The 14,517-nt window shown below is 43.4% G+C and overlaps 1 protein-coding gene across 3 annotated transcripts in view; it reads left to right on the forward strand.

The window, feature by feature from the left end:
* The window catches only part of LOC142103467 (inter-alpha-trypsin inhibitor-like), a 108,329-nt gene that overhangs the window by 77,656 nt on the left and 16,156 nt on the right, over positions 1-14,517 (forward strand). The window contains exon 1 of one of the 3 annotated variants that reach the window (XM_075187516.1): positions 3,592-3,775. The exons of the other annotated variants lie outside the window; for them this stretch is intronic. Within the exon in view, the coding sequence (XP_075043617.1) occupies positions 3,712-3,775 (64 nt within the window). The 5' untranslated portion in view covers positions 3,592-3,711. Of the gene's footprint in view, positions 1-3,591; positions 3,776-14,517 lie in introns of those variants that run through there. 3 annotated transcript variants of the gene reach the window in all.

Raw genomic sequence — 14,517 nt, forward strand, 5'->3', positions numbered from 1 at the left:
GTCTGCAGAGGACTGAGGGCTAATTGTGCCCCACATGTCATCTGAGGATGCCTGCAGTGGTCCCTCAACTTATCTTTTAGACAACACTTAAAGCTTTGCCAGCTGTGTGAAATGAGAAAAGATAATGTTTCAAATTAGGCAAAATGCTAATATTTGCTTTGATTTGTTCAAATTATAGTAATAAAAATGGATTGGCCCTAGGACTTTTTTGCATACATTAAAAAAGGACCATGCACAATTTTTAAAGATGATTTTTCCGCAAGTAACGAAAATACAAATTTGAACAATAATCCTTCCAGAAACAAATAAAAATTCTAGCTTATTAAAATCTTTAAAGTATTTTGAACAATAATCTGATCTGTACTAGGGATGCAGATAACAATATATGAATTAGTGCACCTCAAAAAATACATTACCGTATTGTCACCTGAGACAACGTGCAATGAATTGGAGCCATGACATTGACCCGCACTGTGATGTCCCAGATCCTGGCTTTGGCTGGGGCAGTGGTGGTTTGTATGTTCTCCCTGTGTTTGCGTGGGTTTCCTCTGGGTGCTCCGGTTTCCTCCCACACTCCAAAAACATACTAGCAGGTTAATTGGCTGCTATCAAAATTGAACCTAGTTTCTGTGTGTGTGTGTTAGGAAATTTAGACTGTAAGCTCCTATGGGGCAGGGACTGATGTGGGTGAGTTCTCTGTACAGCGCTGCGGAATTAGTGGCGCTATATAAATAACTGATGATGATGATGATATTTAGTTTTCTAAAGAGACGATATAGAAGATAATTCACAGAAATGTTTCTGAGCTCCTGATGAGAGATCAGCAATGGCAGCCTAAATGGTTGTCTCTCCGGCTTTAATATAGAGCATATAGGTGCATTGTACTGGGATTTGATGTAGGTGCGTTCACACATACACTATTATGGGCTCAAAGCCATTATCATATGGGATACAGCCACAATATTGCCATAAATCATTATATTGTTACAGACAAAATGTAAAAAAAATTGTGCCGCCCAAAACACCGTAACCAACTGTAGTGCTAGGAGCCCGGACAGGAAACGGCACAAGATGGGGGCCCGACTGTGTGGGTTCACCCCAATGTCACTATTACTAGCACTAGGCTTTACCTGTCTGGGCTGATGGCGCTATATCAGGGAGTCCTGCAGCTTGGGTCCCTCCTGCCATAATGACAACCAACCCCTAGGGAGATGTGGCCCTCCATCCCCCCACCCCCGGCCTGTGCTGAAAGCACTGTGACCCCTCCCACTCCCCCTGGGTGGTGTGTGGGGGTAATATTAATAATATAGAGCATCAACAGCTCACAGGATGGGCAGGCTGCCATTAAGTATCTGGGCATGCTGGCATGTGTAGTACTACAAGCACAAGCATACCCATGGGTGTAAGCATCGTATAACATGCCATAAATACACCCCTACACCCGCTGGCCATGCTTATTGGTCACGTACATGAAGGATCTTTAATCTGTAATATACCCTGGAAAATGATGCAATTTCAGCTCCTAAGATCTCCCATGCAAAGTAAACACAAGCATCCTATTTATACCAAGCAGACAATTCAAAGGCCTAGTGCTCTGGGAACGGCACACCCCGCAGTCGGACGCAGTAGTACCCCACATCAGTTTTACGTTACGTAAATGGCTTGCGACCAAATTCATCTAGCTATGTATCTTGAGTTACGTGCCTTGATAAATTCAGTAGTGCGCAATCCCTAGATACATGCATATAATACTGAACACGGGCTGCGCTCAGAATGCAATGTCTTGATGAATTAGACCCTTTATGTATCATACATCTCTATTTCATATAAATAGCAGAAGTGGTCAGTAAGAGGTTAAAATAAGCATTATATAAAGCTAATATATATGTATAAGTGAGTCAGAGCTGAGTTCTCCTATACAATGCACTGACTGATCAGTCCAATCCTCACAGGAGGAGCTGTGCAACTAGTTTATATCCTGCACTATGTGCAGCAGCCGCAGCTCTTGTAAGACTATTAGAATGATTCCAGCTGTTGTCTGTGAGTGGAGGAAGGAGGGGAATTCCGAGCAACAGTAAACCCCCCCCAGGTGCATGATTACCAGGGGTCCAGCAGCATTAGGTAATGGTTTAAACCTCTAGTGAAAGCCTATGGATCACGGTGATAGATGTTCTCAGGATAACGATAACAAAAGTAACCGATTCTTTGAATAAAGCACGTTTAATAGTCACTGGTTTTTAAATATGTTTATTTGAATATTTTGAATACATTTTTTACAATTTTACTAATGTGTGTTATATTAGTCAAACTAACAGCCCAAATCTTGGCTAAGCGACTCACACATGCATATATTATATATATTATATAGTCAGCCCTTACCGCACCTGGACATTATCACCAAGGATGCTTAGTATCGCTCAACTTCTATCCTGATATTATATATATATTATATAATCAGCCCTTACCGCCCTGGGACAGTATCACCGAGAGTGCTCAGTATCTGTTACGAGCCGCGGCGGCTGTGAGTACCGCTTCGGGTGCCCTCTGACGTCCTGGCCGTCACCTTGACGACCGGGACGTCATTTCCGGAGCCTACCCGACTGTTGCCAAGGCAACGGTCGGACGCCAGTTGCAGTAGCGCCGAACGCCAGTTGCAGTAGCGCCGCGTCCCGGCGGCTGGGGACAGCCGGGCGCATGCGCAGAAAATATACATAGCCTGTGGGCTAATTTAGTTTAATATATTTATCAAGCAGGGGCTGTGGGTGATTTTCAGAGCTAGGCTCTGATTGGCTGACTCTGGTATTTAGGGCAGTGAGGTCTGAAGCCTCACTGCTGGTTATAGCTTCCTGTTGCCAGACCTGCTGTGTTCCTGCTGCCAGTTTGCTGACCTGCTGTGTTCCCAGTTCTGTCCTGTGGATATTACGATCGGATTACCTGTGTATGACCCCTTGCCTGGATTTGGACCCTGCCTGTGTTTCTTGTGACCCTGACCTTCTTGCCTGTATCTGGACCTTGCTACCGTGCCTGTGACCCTTGACCCCGGCTTGTGTATTGGATTCCCTGTCTGCTGCCGGCCCTCGACTCTTGCCTGGACTTCACTCCGCTTTCCTGGGTTCTCCCTAGTCGGTACGCACTTAACGACCCTCTGCTAGTCTGCGGCCAAGTCTGTCCCTACCACTAGGGGCTCCAGTGAACACCCGACTGGCAGAGCAGACTCCGGGTTGTGCTGTATCACCAAGAGTACTTAGTATCGCTCACCTTCTATGCTGATATTATATATATTATATAATCAGCCCTTACCGCACCTGGACAGTATCACCACGGCTGCTGAATATCGCTCACATTCCATGGTGATATTTTATATACATATATTTATTTCCACAATTAATTATCCTTATCACCACAATTGGTGAATAAACCCAAGTTCTGTATTAGTACATGTATGACAACATGATGTCACATGATCTCAGTGGGAGAAGTTCCCGCCGTGTGTAGAATATCTGGTCTTGTGTTATCATTGCACATGAAATTGGCCTAATAAAACTTCTCCTATTACTTTCCCCCTTATCAGGAAGGACACATTATCTGCTTTCATGCACAAGATCCAAAGATCAGTTACAAGCAGGACAGTCACTTCCTGCTAGGAACAAGTCATTGTGTTATTGTGCCTTACTGCGTACACCCTATCATCTGCTCCTCACCCCAAAGATAATGAGGACGCTGTGGATACTGTGTTTCGGGCTCCTGTCCCTCGGCTGTGTTACAAAAGCTCAAGGTAAGAAGATTCTGTCATTATTGCAAGTAAAACTGCATTGTTCCAGCTAAACTGATAACTGCATAGGACCCTCTACACTCCATTATGTCCTCTCAGGTTCACCTGATCCTACAATGATCATGTCACCACCTGCGCAGGTAGATCATCTGTCCACATGAGGAGTATTATAATTAGGGTGATGGGTCCCACATACAGAGTATAATAATTAGGGTGATGGGTCCCACATACAGAGTATAATAATTAGGGTGATGGGTCCCACATACAGAGTATAATAATTAGGGTGATGGGTCCCACATACAGAGTATAATAATAAGGGTGATGGGTCCCACATACAGAGTATAATAATTAGGGTGATGGGTCCCACATACGGGGCCTGACTAATCATGGCACATATCTGTTGATTATGAGCTCTGCGCACGAGCAGATCCGGGAGATACATTCCTGAACGCAGCCCTCTCCACGCCGTCTTTGAACGTAAAGGACACTCACTACAGCCTATGACTTCGGGGAGTGAACAGGGTGGGAAAGGAGCGTTTTGCTGTGGTCAATATACAATATGGGCGAGCCAAACTCAAGCCACGTCCGAATCCAGTTGTGGTCATCTCAGAGTTACATATTTTTCCTAAGTCCTGATCAGTAGTGATGTCAGTATCGTACGCAGCTGGGACGTGTGTCTGTAATCAGGAGCAACTGTAAAGATGTAATTTATGTTCAGTAGACGCGAAGATCATCCTAATAATGTATTTCCTGAGGGAGAAAAAAGTTTTTTCTTTTTTCACTGATTAATGCCTTAATTATTAATCTGTCACATTATATATATATATATATATATATATATATATATATATAATTATACACATTTTCTGTGCGTTATTTGACAAATTTATAATCCACAAAGGCTTTGGACGTATTGTGCAGTAGAGCACAGCAGACATACACCCAATTCAACAGTGCACGTATTTTGAGAGCCATTCCTCAATGAATTTGAGGGTGCGCAAAGCCGAAATACCAGGTTGCACTCAGAATGCATGTCCTAATGTATCAAGCGCACAAAGTATAATAATTAGGGTAACGGGGTCCCAGATTCAGAGTATAACTCTTAGGGTGACGGGGTCCCAGATTCAGAGTATAAGACTTCGGGTGACGGGGTCCCAGATTCAGAGTATAACTCTTAGGGTGACGGGGTCCCAGATTCAGAGTATAAGACTTCGGGTGACGGGGTCCCAGATTCAGAGTATAACTCTTAGGGTGACGGGGTCCCAGATTCAGAGTATAAGACTTCGGGTGACGGGGTCCCAGATTCAGAGTATAACTCTTAGGGTGACGGGGTCCCAGATTCAGAGTATAACTCTTAGGGTGACGGGGTCCCAGATTCAGAGTATAACTCTTAGGGTGACGGGGTCCCAGATTCAGAGTATAACTCTTAGGGTGACGGGGTCCCAGATTCAGAGTATAAGACTTCGGGTGATGGGGTCCCAGATTCAGAGCATAACTCTTAGGGTGACGGGGTCCCAGATTCAGAGTATAAGACTTCGGGTGACGGGGTCCCAGATTCAGAGTATAACAGGGTGACGGGGTCCCAGATTCAGAGTATAAGACTTCAGGTGATGTAAGTGTTACATAAACATGGTTTACAGGAGACATGGAACAGGAAATGGACGATTTGAACTGAGAACGCTCCATCCTTCATGTAAACTTGGTATTATCGCTCATGGGATTTTCTTGTTTGGTTTCGGAAGCAGCAATGATCATGAAGCTGGAAATATAATGAGAATGTATATCTGTGGAACCATTGAAAGTCTCGGTGAGAGAGCACAATGTAGTCTTCAGAGTCCATGTATCAGTGTATGTTGGCTAGCACATTAGGGAACGTTCTATTCTTCCTACTATTGATAATGCATCAGTCATTTACAGACCAGCGGCTTTCTGTGGTGGTTACAGACACACAATAGCTGTCAGTTTCTTCCCTGTGACTCTCAGTTTCGGGAGAGGATGAGTCACTGATTAGGAATAGTCCAAGATTCTGAACCCGCTGATCCTTTGTAGGTTTTGATCACACAATTATGGTCACAACAAATTATATAAGTATGTATATTATAATGTTATGTTATTGGGAATATGGAAGAACATTGAATTTTGTGTACTTATATGTATAAATATTTAATAATTACTACTTATATATTAACACAGAATTAAATTATATAGAATAGAATCAAACTTGTTAAATAGGTTTAAGTGTTTTTCTCTTGCTGTGTCCTTATCTCTCGCTCTCTTAGTATCTCCCTCCCCCTTTGTATATATGTGTAATTAGTGTCTCACAGCCCCATGAGGACACACTGTAGGAAAGGCTGCTTAGTAAAATATTCAGGTGTAAGAAATGTAATTCACTGGTATAAGAGTTTGGTATCTTTTACATAACAAATAAGTAGAAAGTAATACAGTATTTGTGACAGGGTGGATCGCCTGTGCCACTCTATCTATTGTGTTGCTGGAGACCGGTTGGGTTTGCCTTGCCACTGTCCCCATTTCTTTATCCCAAATGCGCCCTCTAACTGTAGTAGGAGGGGCTTAAGCTGCTGCCACCACTAGGCTCCTTAGCGGCATTTAGGATCACATTCCACTGGGTAACTCTCGCTCCTAGTATACTACATTGCTGGTACACCTGGGCTGGTACCTCTGACCTGTTGCCTTCAGAGCCTGTCACACTTGCCAGAGCTGTAGGTAGCGGGAAAAGCGTTGGTACTGGAATGCTGGGTCCAAAGATCAGAACAGCTGGAGGATGGATTAGATTTGGTCTAATCTGTAAATCACATGAATTACAGCAGGGTAAGTAGGTGTCAAAGAAGGTTCTTGAAGCAGTGATGTTTTATTAGCTCAATTATCCTAATAAGGACAGTTACACGCCAGTTTGTGGTACTAGCGATCTTTCAATAGTTACAGATGGTATCATACATTACATGGTCAAGCAGTGCTTTTTTATACAGTTTTGGACACAGCCTGGCAGGGGGTAGCACCTGTCAAAGTTGTATAATTGGATGAACGGAAGTATATTGGTTAATATTGTATTGCCGTGCGATTGCGATCCGTACTCCACTTAACACAGAAACCGTACGCCACCTAACACAGTGCATGGTGCAATCGCACAGTAAAATACGCACGCACACGCACTCTAACATTTAGTTTCATATATATAAATAGATTTCATTCCACAGTGATTTATGAGCAGATATTATTTGGTTTATTATTAGTTTATATAATATGATTATATGTACACTTCAGTGTTTTTTAAGGTTCAGTTTATAGAAAAGGTGTCATGTCTAGTATCATATTAAACCCCTATTCATCAGCAGCTGTCCGGTTTATTCGGCGATAGCACATTGCATACTCAAGTTATTGAGGTTAGGGAATAAACCTTTAATATGATACTGACTATAAAATGCTATTGGACTAGTTGTAACTGGAGTCATGGCGGGAAGAAGGAGCACATCTCCTGGAGAGATGACCCCCACCTTTGGATTCTTTAGTCTTAACTAGTCTATGATCTGCAACCCCCTGGACCCACCCGAAGTCTGGACCTATGGAAGCAAGCCACGTCATCTGCATTGTTCACTCTGTAACACTAAATGCATATATAATCATAGCTGTGCTCCCACTAGCCTCAGTCTACTCTGAACACAGTATTCTAGAGAGATATACTGTCCACTGGGACCTGTGGGAGTGCAGCGAGCGCATGTGATTGCAGCGGTATGTATTTATCTTTTGGTATTGGCTGTACTGTACTGTATCATATAATAATAATGTATTGAACTGTTAACCTTTTACATCTGCTAAAATAAATAACTTTGTGCTTCGGAAACACAATACAATCGCTTGGGCAATGCTTATTTGAAAACGATAGAATTACTTTAATACACCACACCCTGATCCTAAATGGTTGCGTAACGTCCGAGTTATTTTTAGTATCAGTATGCAATATATTCCCCAATCATGGATTTGAATGCAATGCAAAGTTAACAAAATTTACACTAATCTGTTATATCCTAAAACTTGCTGGTTGCATTATTCGGACAGGATCTGAAATGTCGGGTGAAAAGCCACACAGGACAGAAAGGCAGTGGCCCCCTGCTGTGTTTACAGGCTAAACAGGCGTGTTGGCCACTGAGATAAAAAGGTCTAATTAACATGAGATTACCTGCCTTCAGATAGTTACAAAAAACAAAACCAACTTTCCTCTCCTGGCCCTGTCTCAGCTGTATATACATTTCCTTCACACGCAAGACTATTTGATTAGATATCAATACATGAATATGAAAATCATCATCATCACCATTTATTTATATAATGCCACTAATTCCACAGCCCAGTATAAATACATTTATACTCCCAGCGCAGGGACTTGGCCCTTTCTAGCGCTGTGAGCTGGGTATTAACCAGCACCACAGCACCCATACCTTAAATATTTACATTTTAGGTTTAACCCATTCGATGCTCCCTCGGCCATGGTATTATAGTAAATAGTATTTTCAAATAAAAACACTAATGATTAATGTGAACAAGAACTGCAAATTTGCAATCCAGGTCTATTGGAGATTGCACCCTGGACGAATGTTCAGAGCCATCGAACAACTGAAATATTGAAGCATCTCTAAGAATGGGCGTGAAGCGTTGAAGCTGAATGATTTATCCAGTAGCGGAACAACCACTAGTGCGGCAGGTGCGGTGCACCGGGGTCCATGGAGATAATGGGGAACTAGCGAGCTGTGGGCCCCGGTTCCCTTCTTCCTGTTGCTTATACCGTCTGATGTTATTAAAGGTGTCAGCAGTGTTAATGTGGATGTGAAGCCACAACGCTTAAACAGGTTGTTGTTTATTGAACTTGATTAACAGATATATGCTGCTATTCACAGTAGTTGCAGACTTGTAGTACAGCAGGCAATAAGAGTTTATTGCAGTTGCACCTATACCATCTTGTATATAGAGATGCAGGCAGGTTGATAACGCACTGCTATACATATGCAGGTTCTTTATATATGCTGCACATCCTTGCAGTATTACTGTGGTGGTACAGACTCCCCTACTAACTATCAGGGAGCCTCCAGTTCACAGTAAAATAAATATGGTAACTTTATATTGTAGACAGAATTAGGGATGAGCGCACTCGGATTTATGAAATCCGAGCCCACCCGAACGTTGCGGATCTGAGTCGGATCCGAGACAGATCCGGGTATTGGCGCCAAATTTAAATGTGAAACTGAGGCTCTGACTCATAATCCCGTTGTCGGATCTCGCGATACTCGGATCCTATAAATTCCCCGCTAGTCGCCGCCATCTTCACTCGGGCATTGATCAGGGTAGAGGGAGGGTGTGTTAGGTGGTCCTCTCTGTGCTGTTTAGTTCTGTGCTGTGCTGTGCTGTGCTGTGCTGTGTTCTGCAGTATCAGTCCAGTGGTGCTGTGTGCTGTGCTCTGTCCTTCTGAGGTCAGTGGTGCTGCTGGGTCCTGTGCTGTGTCCTGTTCAGTCCAGTGGTGCTGTGTCCTGTGCTCTGTGCTTCTAAGGGCATAGTTATTTCCCCAATATTCCCCTGTGTTTAAAAAAATAAAAAAAAGTTTTTTTAAAAAATACCAAAAACTACTTTAATTTTTTTTAATTACCACAAAATTTGCACAACCAATCCTGCAGTATAAGCCCATTGGTACTGCAATATTACCAAGTTCACACATTCAGCAGTAAAAGTCCAGTGGTACTGCAATATTACAAAGTTTACACATTCTGCAGTATCAGTCCAGTGGTGCTGTGTCCTGTGCTCTGTCCTGCTGAGTTCCGTAGTGCTGTTGGGTCCTGTGCCGTGTCCTGTTCAGTCCAGTGGTGCTGTGTCCTGTGCTCTGTGCTTCTAAGGGCATAGTTATTTCCCCATTATTCCCAAGTTTTTAAAAAATAAAAAAAAAGTAAAAAAAAATAAAAAATTTAAAAAAAAAAAAAATATATAATAATTATAACCAAATTTGCAAAACCAATCCAGCAGTATAAGTCCATTGGTACTGCAATATTACAAAGTTCACACATTCTGCAGTATCAGTCCAGTGGTGCTGTGTCCTGTGCTCTGTCCTGCTGAGTTCCGTAGTGCTGCTGGGTCCTGTGCCGTGTCCTGTTCAGTCCAGTGGTGCTGTGTCCTGTGCTCTGTGCTTCTAAGGGCATAGTTATTTCCCCATTATTCCCAAGTTTTTAAAAAATAAAAAAAAAGTAAAAAAAAATAAAAAATTTAAAAAAAATAAATAAATATAATAATTATAACCAAATTTGCAAAACCAATCCAGCAGTATAAGTCCATTGGTACTGCAATATTACAAAGTTCACACATTCTGCAGTATCAGTCCAGTGGTGCTGTGTCCTGTGCTCTGTCCTGCTGAGTTCCGTAGTGCTGCTGGGTCCTGTGCCGTGTCCTGTTCAGTCCAGTGGTGCTGTGTCCTGTGCTCTGTGCTTCTAAGGGCATAGTTATTTCCCCATTATTCCCAAGTTTTTAAAAAATAAAAAAAAAGTTAAAAAAAATAAAAAATTAAAAAAAAAAAAAATATATAATAATTATTATAACCAAATTTGCAAAACCAATACAGCAGTATAAGTCCATTGGTACTGCAATATTACCAAGTTCACACATTCTGCAGTATCTTGTGCTACATATAATGGAGACCAAAAATTTGGAGGATAAAGTAGGGAAAGATCAAGACCCACTTCCTCCTAATGCTGAAGCTGCTGCCACTAGTCATGACATAGACGATGAAATGCCATCAACGTCGTCTTCCAAGCCCGATGCCCAATCTCGTAGTACCGGGCATGTAAAATCCAAAAAGCCCAAGTTAAGAAAAAGTAGCAAAAAGAGAAACTTAAAATCATCTGAGGAGAAACGTAAAGTTGCCAATATGCCATTTACGACACGGAGTGGCAAGGCACGGCTTAGGCCCTGGCCCGTGTTCATGACTAGTGGTTCAGCTTCACCCACGGATCTTAGCCCTCCTCCTCCTCCCCCCCCCCTACAAAAAATTGAAGAGAGTTATGCTGTCAGCAACAAAACAGCAAACAACTCTGCCTTCTAAAGAGAAATTATCACAAATCCTCAAGACGAGTCCAAGGGTGTTGGTGGTTGTCAAGCCTGACCTTCCCATCACTGTACGGGAAGAGGTGGCTCGGGAGGAGCCTATTGATGATGTAGCTGGCGCTGTGGAGGAACTTGATGATGAGGATGGTGATGTGGTTATTGTAAATGAGGCACCAGGGGGGGAAACAGCTGATGTCCATGGGATGAAAAAGCCCATCGTCATGCCTGGCCAGAAGACCAAAAAATGCACCTCTTCGGTCTGGAGTTATTTTTATCCAAATCCAGACAACCAATGTATGGCCATATGTAGCTTATGTAAAGCTCAAATAAGCAGGGGTAAGGATCTTGCCCACCTAGGAACATCCTCCCTTATACGTCACCTGAATAACCTTCATAGTTCAGTGGTTAGTTCAGGAACTGGGGCTAGGACCCTCATCGGTACAGGGACACCTAAATCCCGTGGTCCAGTTGGATACACACCACCAACACCCTCCTCGTCAACTTCCTCCACAATCTCCATCAGATTCAGTCCTGCAGCCCAAGTCAGCAGCCAGACTGAGTCCTCCTCAATACGGGATTCATCCGAGGAATCCTGCAGCGGTACGCCTACTACTGCCACTGCTGCTGTTGCTGCTGTTAGTCGGTCATCTTCCCAGAGGGGAAGTCGTAAGACCGCTAAGTCTTTCACAAAACAATTGGCCGTCCAACAGTCGTTTGCCATGACCACAAAATACGATAGTAGTCACCCTATTGCAAAGCGTATAACTGCGGCTGTAACTGCAATGTTGGTGTTAGACGTGCGCCCGGTGTCCGCCATCAGTGGAGTGGGATTTAGAGGGTTGATGGAGGTATTGTGTCCCCGGTACCAAATCCCGTCGAGATTCCACTTCACTAGGCAGGCGATACCAAAAATGTACAGAGAAGTACGATCAAGTGTCCTCAGTGCTCTAAAAAATGCGGTTGTACCCACTGTCCACTTAACCACGGACATGTGGACAAGTGGTTCTGGGCAAACGAAGGACTATATGACTGTGACAGCCCACTGGGTAGATGCATCCCCTTCCGCAGCAACAGCAACAGCTGCATCAGTAGCAGCAACTACAAAATGGCTGCTCATGCAAAGGCAGGCAACATTGTGTATTACAGGCTTTAATAAGAGGCACAACGCTGACAACATATTAGAGAAAATGAGGGAAATTATCTCCCAGTGGCTTACCCCACTTAGACTCTCATGGGGATTTGTGGTGTCAGACAATGCCAGTAACATTGTGCGGGCATTAAATATGGGCAATTTCCAGCACGTCCCATGTTTTGCCCACACCATTAATTTGGTGGTGCAGCATTACCTCAAGAGTGACAGGGGTGTGCAGGAGATGCTTGCGGTGGCGCGCAAAATTGCTGGACACTTTCGGCATTCAGCCAGTGCCTACCGCAGACTAGAGGCACATCAAAAAAGCATGAACCTGCCCTGCCATCACCTCAAACAAGAGGTTGTGACGCGCTGGAACTCCACCCTCTATATGCTGCAGAGGATGGAGGAGCAGCAAAAGGCCATTCAGGCCTACACAGCCACCTACGACATAGGCAAAGGAGTGGGGATGCGCCTCAGTCAAGCGCAGTGGAGACTGATTTCCGTGTTGTGCAAGGTTCTGCAGCCATTTGAACTTGCCACACGAGAAGTCAGTTCCGACACTGCCAGCTTGAGTCAGGTCATTCCCCTGATCAGGCTGTTGCAGAAGCAGCTGGAGAAAGTGAGGGAGGAGCTGGTAAGCCATTGCGATTACACCAAGCATGTAGCTCTTGTGGATGTAGCCCTTCGTACGCTTTGCCAGGATCCGAGGGTGGTCACTCTTTTAAAGTCAGAGGAATACATTCTGGCCACCGTGCTCGATCCTCGGTTTAAAGCGTATGTTGTGTCTCTGTTTCCGGCGGACACAAGTCTACAGCGGTGCAAAGACCTGCTGGTCAGGAGATTGTCCTCTGAAGAGGACCGTGACATGCCAACAGCTCCACCCTCATTTTCTTCCACATCTATGGCTGCGAGGAAAAAGCTCAGTTTTCCCAAAAGAGGCACTGGCGGGGATGCTGATAACATCTGGTCCGGACTGAAGGACCTGCCAACCATTGCAGACATGTCTACTCTCGCTGCATTGGATGCTGTCACAATAGAAAAAATTGTGGATGATTACTTTGCTGACACCATCCAAGTAGACATGTCAGACAGTCCATATTGTTACTGGCAGGAAAAAAAGGCAGTTTGGAAGCCCCTGTACAAACTGGCTCTATTTTACCCGAGTTGTCCCCCCTCCAGTGTGTACTCGGAAAGAGTTTTTAGTGCAGCGGGGAACCTGGTCAGTGAGCGGCGAAGGAGGTTGCTTCCTCATAACGTTGAAAAAATGATGTTCATAAAAATGAATTATCAATTCCTCAATGAAGTACAGCACTGCCCTCCAGATACTACAGAGGGACCTGTGGTTGTGGAGTCCAGCGGGGACGAATTGATAATGTGTGATGAGGAGGAAGTACACACTGTAGGGGGAGAGGAATCAGAGGTTGAGGATGAGGACGACATCTTGCCTCAGTAGAGCCTGTTTAGTCTGTACAGGGAGAGATGAATAGCTTTTTTGGTGTGGGGGCCCAAACAAACCAATCATTTCAGCCAAAGTTGTTTGGTAGGCCCTGTCGCTGAAATGATTGGTTTGTTAAAGTGTGCATGTCCTATTTCAACAACATAAGGGTGGGTGTGAGGGCCCAAGGACAATTCCATCTTGGAACTTTTTTTTTGGCATTATATGACCAATCAACAGTCGTTTGCCATGTTCAAAAAGTAAAACCAAATTTTAAAAAATTCAAGAAATTAAACCAAAAGTAAAATGCCGTGTCATAATTTAAAACAAGAGTTTTTGACGTGCTCTAAAACTACTGTATTGTTGTTTATATTTTATAAACACTACACTTGAAAGCTTGAGTCTTTCAATAAAAAAGTAACTGTCCATTGCACGAATATTTGCAACAGGGACAATTTTAGGGTTAAGAAAGCCAACTAATAACACTTCGACGCTGTCTGTCTTTATAAACACTACACTTGGAAGTTGGAGGAGGTATTGTGGCCCCGGCACCAAATTTACTACCGGAGCCACTCCACTGTGCAGTCCATATTTAGGTGTATCAGATATTAAACAACGGTGACAGTTGATGCCCAATTTTTTAATTATATTGTGGCCTCGGTACCAAATTGTGTACCGGGGCCACCACACTACGCAGTCCAGATACTTGTTTGGTGGAATTCAGACCAGTTGAGGGTTTTATTATTATATTGTGGGGACCACTCTATCTATACCACACTACAACTCTATATACCACTCTATTTCATACTTTAATTCTATTTCATACTTTAATTCTATTTCATACTTTAATTCTATTACTAATTACCATAAAGAGGAACAAAATAAACCAATTTTACCAAAAGTATAATATGACTTAGACTTACAAACACTACACTTGAAAGATCGTGCCTTTAAATGAAAAAGTCAGTCTTCATTGCACGACTATGTGCAACAGGGACAGTTTTTTGGGTTTACAAAGTCAAACAATAACACTTTGACCCTGTCTGTCTGGGATCTCAATGACGAATTGTCTGTACCATGTTT

Source organism: Mixophyes fleayi, chromosome 1 (assembly GCF_038048845.1).
Source record: "Mixophyes fleayi isolate aMixFle1 chromosome 1, aMixFle1.hap1, whole genome shotgun sequence".
In the NCBI taxonomy this organism is placed as follows: Eukaryota; Metazoa; Chordata; class Amphibia; order Anura; family Limnodynastidae; genus Mixophyes; species Mixophyes fleayi.